At 39.3% G+C, this 16,904-nt stretch overlaps 1 protein-coding gene across 1 annotated transcript in view; it reads left to right on the top strand.

The window, feature by feature from the left end:
• The window catches only part of LOC126215145 (uncharacterized), a 63,495-nt gene that overhangs the window by 36,521 nt on the left and 10,070 nt on the right, over positions 1-16,904 (top strand). Inside the window, exons 6-7 of the mRNA XM_049941807.1 lie at positions 1,497-1,700; positions 9,698-9,886. Of these exons, the coding sequence (XP_049797764.1) occupies positions 1,497-1,700; positions 9,698-9,886 (393 nt within the window). The remainder of the gene's footprint in view (positions 1-1,496; positions 1,701-9,697; positions 9,887-16,904) is intronic.

Below are 16,904 nucleotides of genomic sequence, written 5' to 3'. Positions count from 1 at the left end.
TATTTAACACACGACCAGTTTTGAGCTATTAATATGCCCATCTTCAGTTGTCGTACTGAAAACAGTAAGAGACTTGAAATAATTTTTACACTCGGAAAACACACAAAGAAAACAAAAAATCCATAAATTTAAAAACTGGCGGTTGGGATAGGTGCCGTGAAATGTAAGTCAATGCCAAAGTGACGTCAGGCAGCACTATGGAAGACTGCCTGGGTAAAGAAATGTGTAAATAATACCAGAACACTTACGCTCGGTACTGTGACCCCGAGGGCCGTGTTGGACGAGTAGAAGATGTGTGTTACCAACGGGTGCAGGTAATACATTACATAAATTTTATGTCACAGCTTCCACTCAGTTTTACTACAGTTCTGTGCTGCCTTGGTCAACATCTTTCTTTACCATGCATAATTCACTGTTAACATTTTTTGTGTAATGTTTTTTAATGTAAATCACCAATTCAGATTGTGAATGGCTGGGCTAGTGGCCTCGCGTTCTTCTTCCCGTCAATAGATGGCAGTACTTTTGCCACTCTGGTTTACCAGTTTGCTTCCTCCTTCGTGTCTGCTCTACTCCTAGCTCTGCGCTTATTGGTAGCACACCGCATCTTGTACTCGCCACTGTGGCACTCGGGGTCACTGCACCGAGTGTAAGTGTTCTGGTATTCTGTGCATATTTCTTTACCCAGGCAGTGTTCCATAGTACTGTCTTGTCACTTTGGCATTGACTGAGGTTTCACAGCACCTAGCCCAACCAACAGTTTATAAATGTTTTCAAATTTATGGATTTTTTTGTTTTACTTTTTATGTTTGCTGCTTGTAAAAATTATCTCCTATAACTTCCTATTTTCAGTACACCTGAAGACGGGCGTATAAGAGCCCAAAAGTGGTCATGTGTTAAATAAAACAACCTTGCAACTGTGGCAGTATTTTCAACCTCTGGTATAATTCTCAGTTGTGGATGTTCCTCCGACAGGATTGATTGTAGTGCATGTGGATTAAGTTTTGAGAACAAGAGTTGATAATATTCAGTATCGATATATTTTAGGTCAGCACCGTAACTGGCTAGCTTTTAAAATTACCGTAGTTTTACAGGATTGTGCTACCTGACCACGAAATTGTTCCACTTGACCTGTAGGCATTACCGGAAACATGCAGTGATGTTACAGTAAACAACTAGAGTCGTGAATAGAAAAGTGCATCACACTGTGAATTGCTTTAAGACAGTTGTGCATATACTGTCAAGTGGTTCAGCATGTCCTCATGAAATATCATGATAAGCTGACTACAGTGCCATCACTTTCAGGTGCAATAATATTGTTTGACTAATACTACTGATAAGGTTGTTGATTGACTGTTTTATGGGCAGTGACAGCTGTCCTTATACCTGGGATGTTGCAGCTCTGTCAGATATTTAGCAGGGTAGCGGGAAAGAAAGCAAATCAATTTGTAATTATATACTTGAATTTTTTGCAATGTAAATGTTCTGTCCATTTTCAGCACGCATTATCAGATTCAGCAGACAGAGAAGTTGTAAGAGAATGGGCAAAGCTTCAAGTTACGAGACAGACTAGTGATATAGTCTGCCATTCACTGAAGGAAATCATTTCGGCTCGTAGTAGCTCACTTCGTTGCGACAGAGACTTCCTCCGTGTTGTTCTAATTGATGCTGAAAAGAAACTTAATGCACTTGATGAAAGATATGTAAGTATTAGCTTTTGTCCTACATACACATTACATATGTAAGCTGAAATAATATACCATTGGACATATGCAGTGCATAGTTCTAGTAAGTAACTACTAAAGCACTGAGTGGTCTGTATTTCCAAATACTTACTTCTATTCTTTCAAAGTGTTGTTGTTGTTGTTGTTGTTGTTGTTGTTGTTGTTGCCGCCTTCAGTCCAGAGACTGGTTTGATGCAGCTCTCCATGCTGCTCTATCCTACGCAACCGTCGTCATCTCCGAGTAACTACTGCAACCTACATCCTTCTGTGATTTTTACCCTCCATGCTTCCCCCCCAATACTAAATTAGTGATCCCGTGATGCCTCAGAACATGTCCTACCAACCGATCCCTTCTAGTCAGGTTGTGCCACAAATTTCTCTCCTCCCCAGTTCTATTCAGTACCTCCTCATTAGTTATGTGATATACCCACCTAATCTTCAGCATTCTTCTGTAGCACCACATTTCGAAGGCTTCTATTCTCTTCTTGTCTAAACTATTTATCGTCCATGTTTCACCTCCGTACATGGCTACACTCCATACAAATATTTTTAGGAAAAAAGACTTCCTGACACTTAAATCTGTACCGATGTTAACAAATTTCTCTTCTTCAAAAATGCTTTCCTTGCCAATGCCAGTCTACATTTTATATCCTCTCTACTTCAACCATCATAAGTTATTTTGCTCCCCAAGTAGCAAAACTCATTTACTACTTAAGTGTTTCATTTCCTAATCTAATTCCCTCAGCATCACCCGACTTAATTCGACTACATTCCATTATCCTCGTTTTGCTTTTGTTGATGTTCATCTTATATCCTCCTTTCAAGACACTGTCCATTCCGTCCAGCTGCTCTTCCAGGTCCTTTGCTGTCTGACAGAATTACAATGTCATCAGCAAACCTCAAAGTTTTTATTTCTTCTCCATGGATTTTAATACCTACTCTGAATTTTTCTTTTGTTTCCTTTACTGCTTGCTCAATATACAGATTGAATAACATCGGGGAGAGGCTACAACCCTGTTTCACTCCCTTCCCAACCACTGGTTCCCTTTCATGCCCCTAGACTCTTATAACTGCCATCTGGTTTCTGTACAAATTGTAAATAGCCTTTCGCTCCCTGTATTTTACCACTGCCACCTTCAGAATTTGAGAGAGAGTGTTCCAGTCAACATTTTCAAAAGCTTTCTCTAAGTCTACAAATGCTAGAAATATAGGTTTGCCTTTCCTTAACTTATCTTCTGAGATAAGTTGTAGGGTCAGTATTGCCTCACCTCACCTCATCTCTCGCTCTCTCTCTCTCTCTCTCTCTCTCTCTCTCTCTCTTTTTGCATCCACTGTGCTGCTACCTCTGGTTGTTATGGGAGGTGGAGGGTAAAGTGTTGTCGCTCCGTCAACAATGTTGCCATTCTTATTACTCCAGTTACACTGCTTATGAAATCTAAAAGAAATCAAAGGTGAGAGGCTATTTGCACCAGTGCCGATACTTTTGAATTTATTCATCATTCCTGCTGAATAGACGGCAAATGTTAGATTTGGGATGATGTCATGCACTTGAGTAATCCAGTGCCTGTAAATATTGAAATATTCAACTTTTTAGCTTCTTGTGATTCCTTGTAAGGTCTGCTGTATCATTACTCCTTTCAATACTTATTCCCATGTTAGCCATAATGGGGGGGAATTGAGTATGGTTTGAAATAGACAGCATTTAACTAACTCACAAACACCTGTATATTTTATATTGTGTATTCTTCATGTAGATTTTACAAAATACTGCTCCATTTTCTCAAACAAACAGAGATTTGTACCTCTCACAACTGTTTGTCCCAACCAGAGAAGGGACTGTCTAAAAAAAGTAACAGAAAAATCATGGAAATTTGCTTTTTATTTTGCAGTTCTGATTCTGACATATCAATGATTATACTGCTTGTTACATAAAACTGCAGTTGTTCTGTAATAAGTACATGCTGATTCTTAGAAGTCTTTGGAATGACCTTTTTCACAAAATTCCTATCATGTACTAAGCAACATCACATCTTTAAATAGTGATCAGATATTAAAATACATTTACAGCAGACTTCAAAAGTTACAGAAATCAGATAAGCTACACACAGTCCCCACAGCCTCAATGTGATCAGAGAATGGAAACGTGGTCCAAGTAATCTGTGTTCTTATCATCTGTGAAACTGACCAAGTTCAACCGTGGGTGATTTTAAAGCACCTGTAATACATTCAAAAATGGTGACGTTGGTTTATCCATCAATTCTCTACAAGCTCTTGCAAATACATATACTTCCTAATCCAAGATACTTACCTGCTATAAACTTCCAGCTTCATTTCACATTCTGATATATCACTGGTACATGTGGACAGGTTAGGCATCATTTCTGTGTGTTTGTGGCACAGACAATACAATAGTGTACATGATTAGGTTCCTTAGCTGACAAAACTGGGAAGCTGCCACATCATAGTATAGGCACAACTGTTGTGGCATGACCAAAGATGTTGAGTCTGATTTGTGGGTGATCAATGATATTAGGTAAGCTATTGGTGCAATATTCACTGACATATATTTGTTATTCTCACTTGTGCTATCTTATTAAAAGTAGAGGATCGAAACTCTTACATCATACGACATGCTGCATGTAATATTAGAAACTACAGTACAAAGTCCATCTACAGAAAATTATGTTGGGCTTCTTAATGAGGTGTGCCAGTCAGTGTAGAAAATGAAATAATACTGATGTAGTAACAAATGGTATGACCCGCCAGGTTAGCAGAGAGTGCTAATGCGCTGCTTCCTGGGCTCAGGTAGGCACAACAGCCCCAAATCGAATCTGCCCAATGGATTAACGATGAGGGCTGGTGTGCCAGCGAGCCTGGATGTGGTTTTTAGGAGGTTTTCCACATCCCGCTAGGTGTAAACCAGACTGGTCCCCACGACCCGCTTCAGTTAAGACTCGCAGACATTTGAAACGTGTTTGCACTCTTTCATGATTTACACTAGATGCAGACAGCTGGGGTACACTGATTCTGTCCTGGGAGGGAGGGGGGGGGGGTTACGGGGTGGCGGCAGGAAGAGCCTCTGGCCAAATCAGATAGTCACCATTCCAACCCTGTGAAAGGTGCGGGACAAGGTGCAAGCAGTGCTAAGTAACAAATGGTACATTAGAACCAGTTACAAATTTTATATACCATAGTCAGTACAGTTATTTCAACAATATATTATAGTACCGATATTGGAATCTACAGGTGTTGTCTGAGGGAGGAGGACCTGCTTTAGATTGCCTGTATGAGGAATCTAAATTACTGTAAAAGTCAATGCAGAAAGGAAGTATTAGCTACTGTTTTGTGGAAGATAGCCTCATTTACAGCTTATATTGAAACTCGTATAGTACCAGCTGATTCATAGCTCTTACATGATGTCATGTTACATGTACAAATGTAACATTCATTGTCATATTAATACCTCTAAAAATATGCCGGGCATAGACATGGGGCATATTAGTCACACTAAAAACTAAAATCTCCATTGGTAAATTATTAACAGGAGGATCATATTTTCCTCAAAACTGTAGCTACTACTTCCATTTCGCATAAAGTTGTAGTGTGATTTAGGTGGTCTATACAGGCAATTCAAAGTAGGGCCCTTCTTCACATAACACTTTCAGGTTCCAATATCTGTACTGTAATATATTGTTGAAATGACTAATGACATGGTGTAATCCAACTATGGTTCTCCAGTTTCATTATAACACTGCATGGTGAAAAAAGATTCACCTACTGTGTGTGTGTGTGTGTGTGTGTGTGTGTGTGTGTGTGTGTGTGTGTTTGAGGGAGCGAGAGATATTTATTTTAGTACATCAGTATTATTTTATTTCCTAAACTTACTGGCACACCTCATTAAAAGGCCTCTGTGGTTGGACTGTACCACAATTTCTAATATTACACATGACATAATATCTGATGTAAGAGTTTCAATCCTTTACTTCCAACAAGATAGCATGTGAGAGAATAACAAGCTTATGTCAGTGAATATTCCACCAGTACCTTACTTAATGTTATTGACCATCCACAGATAAGATTGTAAACATCTTAAGTCATACCATAACAGTTGTGCCTATACTAGGACATAGGAAGTTTGTTTTTGTCAGCTAAAGGACGTTATCACATACATTGTTGTATTGCCTTTGTGCCACATACGCACCAAAATAAGAAGCATACCTATTCACATGTATCAACAATGTATTGGAGTGTGAAAAGAAGCTGGAAGCATAAGATATGTAAATAACTTGGGTTATGAAGTGTATGTATGTGCAAGATCTTGTCAACAATTGACGTATAAACCAATGTCACCATATCTGAACGTGTTGTGGGTGCTTGAACATGACCCAAGGATAATAAAAAGAATACAGTCTGCTTGGACCATGTTTTCATGCTCAAAACACTGGACTGAGTTTACCCTCTTCAAAACAACAAACTGTGGAGCTCTGATTGTGTGCCTCTTCCTGTTGGTGTGGCCAGCAATGCAACATAACCAAAAAAAGTTTCATGCAGACATAAGATCAGCTGTGCAAGATGTCTTTAGTGCTTTTGAAAGTGAAACCTGCATTGCCAGTTTGTCAAAGGATAAGTTTTGGTCCTGTGTGAAATCCACCAATGGATCAAATTTATCATTTGTAGATAGCAACTGCACAAAAATGGAAGATGGGAAAATTCTAGAGTTATAAACAGTTACTCAGATCACATGTTCTCCACATTCACTTCCGTGCACACATTGACATATATGCATGTGACATGTGTAAGCAGGATCGTTTGTGGAATGGAAAACTAAGTCAGGAGGAGGGGGGCGAGGGTCCAGTGGACATTATGAAACAACTATTAGATAATATCTGTAGCCTCTCTTAAAGTAGTTGATCACAGACCTGTGGAACAATGAAAAACCTGTGATTACACACTGAATATTTATATCACTAACCTCAGTTTGTTGATTAATTATGGATCATGTTTTCCACGTATGACTTTCTTGGAAATGAATATGTTGTCAATGACTGTATATCCTCTAACACACAGTAAACAACTGTTTTTCGATATCTGAAGGAGCATAAGAAAATTATCATTTCCATAATTTTAAGGGGCTCCGGACAGGTTGATATCTTAATTTCCATTTTTTTTTCTCTGGTCATGGTCTACAGAATTTACCATTCCCAATAATAAATAAAACACATATTGTCTCCTTAGTTCTGGTTTATTCATTCGTTTCAACAAAACATTGTGCGAGTAACCATGTATACGAGGGGCATTTGAAAAGTCTGTGCATAAATAAAAGCTACTTATGTGTTTGGGGTAAACCTTTGTTTTTCAAAATAGTCTCCTTTTAGACTTATGCACTTCATCCAATGTGATTCTAATTTGTTGATCCCTTCCGAATAATAGGAATTATCCAAGTCTGCAAAACAGCTATTAGTTCCTGAAATCACCTCCTCGTTTCAATAAAATCATTGTCCTGTCAGTTATTTCTTCAAATTGGGGAACAAATAGTAGTCAGAGGGAGCCAAGTCTGGAGAATAGGGGGATGTGAAATGAGTTGGAATCCTATTTCCATTAATTTTGTGACCACAACTGCTGAGGTGTGTGAAGGTGCATTGTCGTGATAAAAAGGACTTTTTTGTGGTCCAATCACCAGCGTTTTTCTTGCAGCTCGGTTTTCAAACGGTCCAATAACGATGAATAATATGCACCTGTAATATGCACCTGTAATAGTTTTACCTTTTCCAGATAATCGAATCCCAAAAGACAGTCGCCATAACCTTTCTGGCCGAAGGAATGGTCTTCGCCTTTTTTGGTGCAGATTCTCCCTTGGTAACCCATTGTTTAGATTGTTGTTTGAGCTCAGGAGTATAGTAATGTATCCATGTTTCATCCACAGTGACGAAACGACGCTTAGTCCTGCGGATTCTTCCTGAACGGCTGCAAATCATCCTTGCAATGCTTCACACAATTCAGTTTCTGGTCAAGCGTAAGCAGTCGCTGAACCCATCTTGCGGATAGCTTTCTCATGTCCAAATATTTATGCAAAATAATATGTACCCATTCATTTGAGATGCCCACAGCACTAGCAATCTCACGCACCTTAACTCTTCTGTCATCCGTCACCATATCATGGATTTTATCAATGATTTCTGGAATTGTAACCTCCACAGGGCATCCATAATGTTCAGCATCACTTGTGCCCATATGGCCACTCCAAAAATTTTGAAACCACTTATAAACTGTTCTAATGAAAGGTGCAGAGTCACTGCAGTGTTTATCAAGCTTCTCTTTAGTCTCCTGAGGTGTTTTGCCTTTCATAAAGTAATGTTTAATCACCACACGAAATTTTTTTGTCCATTTTTTGACAATCACTCCACTTCCTTGATTCACACGAATGTCAAACACACAGAAATAGGCCAATATGGCTGAAAAGATACTACTAACTGAACATGACCTCGACACAGGCCAGTGGTGCCATCTCTTGGACTTTGCACGGACTTTTCAGATGCCCCTCGTATGTAATAGTTCTCAGATTGAAATTTGGTTTTTGAATCCCCCACCTCTGAGAGCAATTATTTAGGAGGTAGTGATTCAGTAGCTTTCAAAACACTTGAGGAAGAGAAGCTATGTGGAGAAAATGTAACGATCACCAAGCAGGAGTGCAAAAAAGCAAATGGGTATGAGGACTGAAAACTGCATATAAGGGAAAGAAATTGGAAGATGGCTGACGATTAGATGGTAAGAATAGACATGAAAAATCTGTCGTGGAAAGAATTCAAAACTATTATGGCATAGCAGTAGCATAGAAGATATTAGAAAAGCTGTGCGGGCAGTTTTGTTTCACCTCTTCAAGAGACAATAAACCCAGTCATAGGCCTTCCAGAAAGTGATTCTATTTACAAACCAGCTATTTCTTTTGCAAGTAGAAATCTTGAAAGAAACTTCCAAGGAATTGTCAGATGTAAGTCCACTGACGAAAATCACTCCCAAAATCCTAGTGAGTCCATGAACAGTGTAATCTGGGAGAGAATTCCCGAGAGTGTTGGTGGCAATCAGTATACTGCATTTTGATGTCTTGGATGCAGTGACAACATTCAGTGAAGGAAATGTTGCAAGATATGAAGTACTGAAAAGGCTGCTAGAAACCTTTGGTCATTTTGCAGTAAAACAAATGTTAAATTTAGATAAAGAAAGGCTTTTTGTGTCTGAGAACTGTTTGAGACTTTGAAACAATGGGTAGACAGGCAGGAAAAAGGATATTGCAAGATGAAATGGAAGAGGATGCAGACAACCCAATGTATGGAGCTGGGAGGCATTGACAACTTTAATGGCTGTTTTCTGTAAGTTGTATTTTTCAAGAAAAAAGTGTACTTTCTCAGTTTCTATTAACCAGAATTTGTTCAAAATTATGGGGTATACTCATTGGAGTATTGTGCATATTTTAACAAGGGGGTTTTCGTATTTTGTAAATCTCAAAGAAGTTAGCCTTATGTACATCGAAAAGTGTAGAAAGTTTGTCTACTTTTCACAAATATAATTATCTTAAAAATAACCAATACTTTCAGAAATACCTCTGTTAGTGGCTAGAAATGTGCAACCCAAGGCATATTTTCTTCAAGTTTTTATTCCCAATAATTGCTGAAAAAAGGTACCTTTTATATGAGTAAATATTACATTGTTTAAGATAGGGATTTTCCAATCCGCCCAAAACTCTTTAAATGAAGTAAAATCATATCAGCCATATTATGTCTTATGTAACTGTGTAAAGTTTGTGATTGCTATTTGTCCTGTGGTTAATGCTTTCTCACAAAGGCCACACGGTGTGTGCGGTAGAATCAACATTCATTGATGCTGAAGAAATGTAATACTTGCCAAGAAATAACTCATGTTCCTCTATACCTGCAACAGCTGAAATGAATATTGTTTTAATGTACGGCCTTTTTTTCCAGAAAAGTGCTCAGAAGGAATTAATGAATTTAGCTAGCGATTTGTCTCATAGCTGGCACAATATTGAGGAAGCAGCGGAAAAAGCTAGAAGGAAACGTTTACAGCTAGACATAGAATCCAAGGAAGCACCAAATCGTCTCACAGAACTATTGAACAAATTGAGAAGAGCTTCAGCAGAGGAACTTAAAGCTGTAAGTATCTCCTTCTCCTCTTCCATGCAGATAAGCAGATCTTGTATAGCTTTCATGTTGCATGTTGCATGATGCATATGTAGTTACACCATCATTTCTGTATTTTTGATGTGGGAGAAAAGTAATGAGACTGATTTTTTTATGTACCATAGTTTTTATTTTTTCAGTCAATAATATTGCCCAAGGGAACTCCCTTGGGCAACTATACACTGGTAGTCATTGTTCCCACTCTGGGTTGCAGTGCTCTCTGTCACATTCTTCTGAATGTTCCTGAGTCCCAAAATGATGTCATTTTAAGACATTTTTCAATTTTGGGGGAAAAATCAAAAGGACTCAGTTCAGGTGAATAGGAGGCCACAGAACAACATGAAAGCCTTTTGAGGTCAAAAATTCCAGGATGGAAGTGGCCGCATTGCATGGGGCGATGTCACGAACAGCATCCACTTGTGTGCAATGTCCACTCTCAGTTAATAATTCTCTCTTTCCTGAGCCTTTCAACATTTGGTTGACAGTTTGTCCTGGAGGAACAAATTCTTTATGCACGATAGCCCTACTGTCAAAAAAGCAAATTTGCTTTGTTTTGATCTTTGATTTGCTTATTTGAGCTTTCTTCGGTCAAGTAGATGTCTGTGTGCCGCTCCTTACTTTTCCACTTTTTCTCAGGATCCCACTCATAAATCCATGTGATGACTCGACTAAACCATTAGTGTGCCAAAGTTTGATGTACAGTGAAAGTGTTTAACAGGTCACCCATCATCTTTATTGTTAAACTTCAGTCTGATCTCACAAGAGCACGCACACTGAAGTGTTTTTCTTCGTGTTTTAGGGTTTCATGTAGCTGCTGGCTCGCACCTTGTAATTGAAACCGAGTCAGAACACTTCACAAGATCTGTTACCCGACGTAACATCTGAAGTATTTACCTTTTCCTTTTAATCCAGTGCTACAGTTGATTCTCTTGAAGTAGGGGTCCTGCTAATCAGTGCCTCTGAAATCCTGTGTGTTGCTGAGGAAAGGCTTGGCTTCTTAACATTCTGAAGTTACTGGAGCAAAAGAAGAAAACTTACTCATATCATAAAAAGCACGTCCTCTAGTTTCAGACATATATTTCCTTGAGTAGTTGTACAGCTCATTAGTGTGATTCATTAATTAGAGAAGAACACAACTTTCATAAGACATATGCCTTGAAGGCTCAATATGACAGTCCAGATTGCAGTATATTTCAACTGTTGCAAAACCATCCTGTCTTTCATGTTCATTTTTGGAGAGTGTGGTTGCTCTTTGACAGTCAAGCCACCACCGCAAAACGTAAAATGTGCCACCCACAGCGGGTGAAGCAATTTGTCACCACTTCTTGCTGTTTCCTTGTATTCCACACTGCCCGCTTAATGTCTGCAAACGCGAAAGCACCCATGCACAGTATATGTTCTGCGGCTTACTTGCTACTATTTAATATTATTCTGTCATGTTCATCTTTCCTTGCACCACATGACGAGTGTTATACAGGCGCCCACTAGAACTGATAGACTAAATTGAGTGCGTACACATACAGGGGGGCGCACGCGCGTGCAGACGCACACAGTTTGTTGTCTGGGTTACTTCCCATCAAGTGGACTCTGCCAACATTCAAAAAGTCTCTCCACAGTGCCGTATAATTGTTAACCAGTTATTTTCAACAAGATGGTGTAACTTCACATACAGCTCGCGTTTCAATGTCACTGCTTGCTGATGTTTTTGGTGATCGCATTATTTAACAGGGACTTTGGCCTCCACAATCGCCTGACCTAACACCACCTGACCCTTTTTTTTTTTTTTCTTCTGGGGTTTAGCAAAAGCAACTGTCCAAAATCCATCGATGAATGGAAAACTGCAATATCTACTTTCACTGCTTCTGTTACAGAAGAAATGTTACAGCTTGTGTTTGGAAACATAAGACGAAATCTATCTTTGGCTGTAGATTAAACTATTGTTTCTTCAATAAACTGGTTCTGAGTATAGTGGCATCAACATAACATGGTTTTACACCCAGAACTGTTTTATTGAAGATGACAAAGGCTGTGAAAGCCTATGCTCTCGTAGGCAGTTGTACTGTTATATATATTGTAGTATTGAAATAAATCCCCCCCATGAACCATGGACCTTGCCGTTAGTGGGGAGGCTGGCGTGCCTCAACGATACAGATAGCCATACTGTAGGTGCAACCACAACAGAGGGGTATCTGTTGAGAGGCCAGACAAACATGTGGTTCCTGAAGAGGGGCAGTAGCCTTTTCAGTAGTTGCAGGGGCAACAGTCTGGATGACTGACTGATCTGGCCCTGTAACACTAACCAAAACGGCCTTGCTGTTTTGGTACTGCGAACGGTTGAAAGCAATGGGAAACTACAGCCGTAATTTTTCCTGAGGGCATGCAGCTTTACTGTAAGATTACATGATTATGGCGTCTTCTTGGGTAAAATATTACGGAGGTAAAATAGTCCCCCATTCGGATCTCCGGGCGGGAACTACCATATTTACTTGAATCTAAGCCGCACTCGAATCTAAGCCGCACCTGAAAAATGAGACTTGAAATCAAGGAAAAAAAATTTTCCCAAATCTAAGCCGCACCTGAAATTTGAGACTCGAAATTCAAGGGGAGAGAAAAGTTTTAGGTCCCACCTCCAAATCGAAACAAAGTTCGTCTAATTTTAATATGAGACACAATTTAGGTCGAATGAATGACTATACAGCTGCAGTAGTTTGGTTCGAGTCGTAAGCTTAGCAGTTAAGGTTTACCAGGTAGCCATTGCTATGCGTCAGGCGCTCCGTCCGTATTTATACGGGTACCCTTCCTTTTCACGTGCTTCGTCTGGTTTGAATTGATTGCTTATTTTTCTTTGATCTGATAAGCGCCGTTTTCTGTGTTATAGGTGTTTACGTCACTCTAAGCTGAAAATGCATTATTGTACTGTGTCATGCATTGTTTGTCGCATTCTGATTGTGCGTGTTTACGGCCTGTCGCCGCTTGCGGGATGGCCTGCTTTTGTGCGCGCTACCGCCGCTTACAAATAAAAAATAGAGAGGAATCGTCTCACTAGTGAAACATTTGTTGTTACTTACACTATTGCTTTCTTTGATAATGATCAACAAGAACCAAATAATAGTCTGCGTATGATAGATGATGTTCTGAACGAAATTTTAACGAAAATTTTTCTCCGTTTGAAAATCTTTGCAGGTGGCTTTTTAGTTCATTACATTCTGCACAGAAATTAGTCATCTTAGATTTAAAAATCTAGTCAATTGCCGTGCTTCATTTCTGACTGTATCACTATTAGGCATAAGAATAATACGAATATAAACATTACATGATATGTATATTCTTCCGTGTTTGCTGTTGTCTCACTCTAGTTTCGTAGTTTAATAGGCAGACAGGATTTAAATGAGATAGTAGCAAACACGAAACAATACATGGCAAAATGTTTATATTCGTATTATTCTTATGGTGAAGAGAATACTGCATGTGATTCACAATTCATAAAAGTTCCTATTAGCAACCATCTCTTCTCACAGGTAGGAAAAAATTCAGAACGCAGAGTAGGCCATATTGACAAACATCCCAAACAGTCTTGCCAGTCGCATTTTTGTAGTACATTGAAATGCAGCTACATTCGAAGATGAACAATACGGAATTTGTATTTACTTCGTTGGATAATCTACCAAAATGCAGTGGTCGAAACTCGGGGTGGAGGAAAAAGGCTAGTCTTCAACCTTTTTTTTTTTTTTTTTAATTTATTTACTGACGCAGAGGTTTTGGTGCCAGTATTTATCTTTGTGCCTACAAATCATGCCTTTGTAGTGCTACATATATTCGACGGCAGAAGTTAGTTGTGGCGGCACCCACCAACATTTTTCAGAACTCCCGCTTGCTTTGCACTAGATTCTAAGCCGCAGGCGGTATTTTGGATTACAAAAACCGGAAAAAAAGTGCAGGTTAGATTAGAGTAAATACGGTACTCAAGATGACTCAGGAGAAAGAAAACTGGCGTTCTACAGATCGGAGTGTGGAATGTCAGATCCCTTAATCGGGCAGGTGGGTTAGAAAATTTAAAAAGGGAAATGGATAGGTTAAAGTTAGATATAGTGGGAATTAGTGAAGTTCGGTGGCAGAAGGAACAAGACTTTTGGTCAGGTGGATACAGAGTTATAAATACAAAATCAAATAGGGGTAATGCAGGAGTAGGTTTAATAATGAATAAACAAATAGGAGTGCGGGTTAGCTACTACAAACAGCATGGTGAACGCATTATTGTGGCCAAGATACACGAAGCCCACGCCTACTGCAGTAGTACAAGTTTATATGCCAACTAGCTCTGCAGATGATGAAGAAACCGATGAAATGTATGATAAGATGTATGATGAGATAAAAGAAATTATTCAGGTAGTGAAGGGAGACGAAAATTTAATAGTCATGGGTGACTGGAATTCGACAGTAGGAAAAGGAAGATCAGTTTGGATTCCGAAGAAGTAATGGAACACGTGAGGCAATACTGACGCCTATGACTTATCTTAGAAGCTAGATTAAGAAAAGGCAAACCTATGTACCTAGCATTTGTAGACTTAGAGAAAGCTTTTACAATGTTGACTGGAATACTCTTTCAAATTCTGAAGGTGGCAGGGGTAAAATACAGGGACTGAAAGGCTATTTACAATTTGTACAGAAACCAGATGGCAGTTATAAGAGTCGAGGGGCATGAAAGGGAAGCAGTGGTTGGGAAAGGAGTGAGACAGGGTTGTAGCCTCTCCCCGATGTTATTCAATCTGTATATTAAGCAAGCAGTAAAGGAAACGAAAGAAAAGTTCGGAGTAGGTATTAAAATCCATGGAGAAGAAATAAAAACTTTGAGGTTTGCCGATGACATTGTAATTCTGTCAGAGACAGCAAAGGACTTGGAAGAGCAGTTGAACGGAATGGAAAGTGTCTTGAAAGGAGGATATAAGATGAACATCAACAAAAGCAAAACAAGGATAATGGAATGTAGTCTAAGTCGGGTGATGCTGAGGGGAATTAGATTAGGAAATGAGGCACTTAAAGTAGTAAAGGAGTTTTGCTATTTGGGCAGCAAAATAACTGATGATGGTCGAAGTAGAGAGGATATAAAATGTAGACTGGCAATTTCAAGGAAAGCTTTTCTGAGGAAGAGAAATTTAACATAGAGTATAGATTTAAGTGTCAGGAAGTCGTTTCTGAAAGTATTTGTGAGGAGTGTAGCCATGTATGGAAGTGAAACATGGATGATAAATAGTTCGGACAAGAATAGAATAACAGCTTTCAAAATGTGGTGCTACAGAAGAATGCTGAAGATTAGATGGGTAGATCACATAACTAATGAGGAGGTACTGAATAGGATTGGGGAGAAGAGGAGTTTGTGGCACAACTTGACTAGAAGAAGGGATCGGTTGGTAGGACATGTTCTGAGGCATCAAGGGATGACCAATTTAGTATTGGAGGGCAGGGTGGATGGTAAAAATAGTAGAGGGAGACAAAGAGATGACTACACTAAGCAGATTCAGAAGGATGTAGGTTGCAGTAGGTACTGGGAGATGAAGCTTGCACAGGATAGAGTAGAATGGAGAGCTGCATCAAACCAGTCTCAGGACTGAAGACAACAAGAAGATATTTGCATGCAGTGGGGAAGGGTAAAAAAATTAGATGTTTGGGTAGCTCATGGCCCAAGCCAAAATCACAAAATTGAGTAGGTGGCCATATATGCATCTCCGCTTGCGTCATCAGTTAGCTCATGAACAACACCGACCATTTGTATCTTGTGTTGTTGTTGTTGTTGTTGTTGTTGTTGAGAAATGATGTCTTTATGCTAACTTAAGGAAAACACAGCAGCTACTCACTGTACAAGACGTGCATGCATCCAGAAAAGATAATGTTATGCATCTGGTAGAACAATGACGGTATGGTGTACTACAAATTGCTTCGCTAAGGTGTAACCTTTACTGCTAACATTTACTGTCAACAACTGAAATGTCTGGCAAATGCAATCCAAGAACAATGACCGGGACTGAAAAGTAATACTGGAGCTGGGTTGGAAAGTCACTCCGCACCCACCTTATTCACCTGATCTTGTGACCTCAGATTTCCACGTTCTCTGCTCTATCAAACAACCTTCAAGGTACTCTCTTTCCAGATGAAAGCGCTGTCTGAGCATGGCTCGACTAGTTCTTCACTTGATAGCCACACGATTCCTACAGTTGAATTGAAAAGCTACCCTTGCATTGGCAGACTGTTGTAAATATTGAAGAAGAATATGTCAGTGATGACTAAATCCTTGTTACGTGTATCTGTAGTGTTTAATAAGCTTAGGTACAAATGCTATGAACTTACGCAGCAACCTAATCGTATGGAGGTTAGTGCTTAATGAAGAAGAGATTGTAGAAAGTCAAACAATGGAAAATCCAGGTTGGAATACAACAGTATTATGAAAAGGATAGTTGCTTCTCACCATATACCGGAGATGCTGAGTTGCAGATAGGCACAAACATAGGTTGTATTTGTGTGTGGAGAAGAGGGAGGGGGAGCATATTTTTGACAAATATCTTGTTGGCTGAAAGCTGATTTTCTGGCAGTTTTTTCCAAAGCTGATTTTCTGGCAGTTTTTTCCTTGTGCCTTTCGGCAACTCTGCACCTGTGCTATATGAGGAGTAGCAGCTGCCCTTTCCATAATATTGTTAGATTTTAGAAATTGTTGCAGGTGTCACTAAGTGGAAGGAACACCTTGGCATTTTATAAGAAGCTGGAAATTTAATTAAGATATGAGGATGGTTTGAAAAGTTCTCGGAATGGAATAGAAAAAAAGTACTTACATCACTGAAACTTTTTTCATTTTTCAATGTAGTCTCCTTGTAGACTAATGCACTTGGTCCAACAATGTTAGTGCCTTGATCCCATCTTGAAAATGAGTTTCCTCCAGACTTGCAAAATAATTGTTAATTCCAGCTATCAATTCTTCATTTGAAGTGAATCTGCGTCCACC

Source organism: Schistocerca nitens, chromosome 12, assembly GCF_023898315.1.
Source record: "Schistocerca nitens isolate TAMUIC-IGC-003100 chromosome 12, iqSchNite1.1, whole genome shotgun sequence".
Classification (NCBI taxonomy): Eukaryota; Metazoa; Arthropoda; class Insecta; order Orthoptera; family Acrididae; genus Schistocerca; species Schistocerca nitens.
The sequence above is the reverse complement of the archived record's forward strand: the minus strand, read 5'-3'. Positions and strand labels throughout refer to the sequence as shown.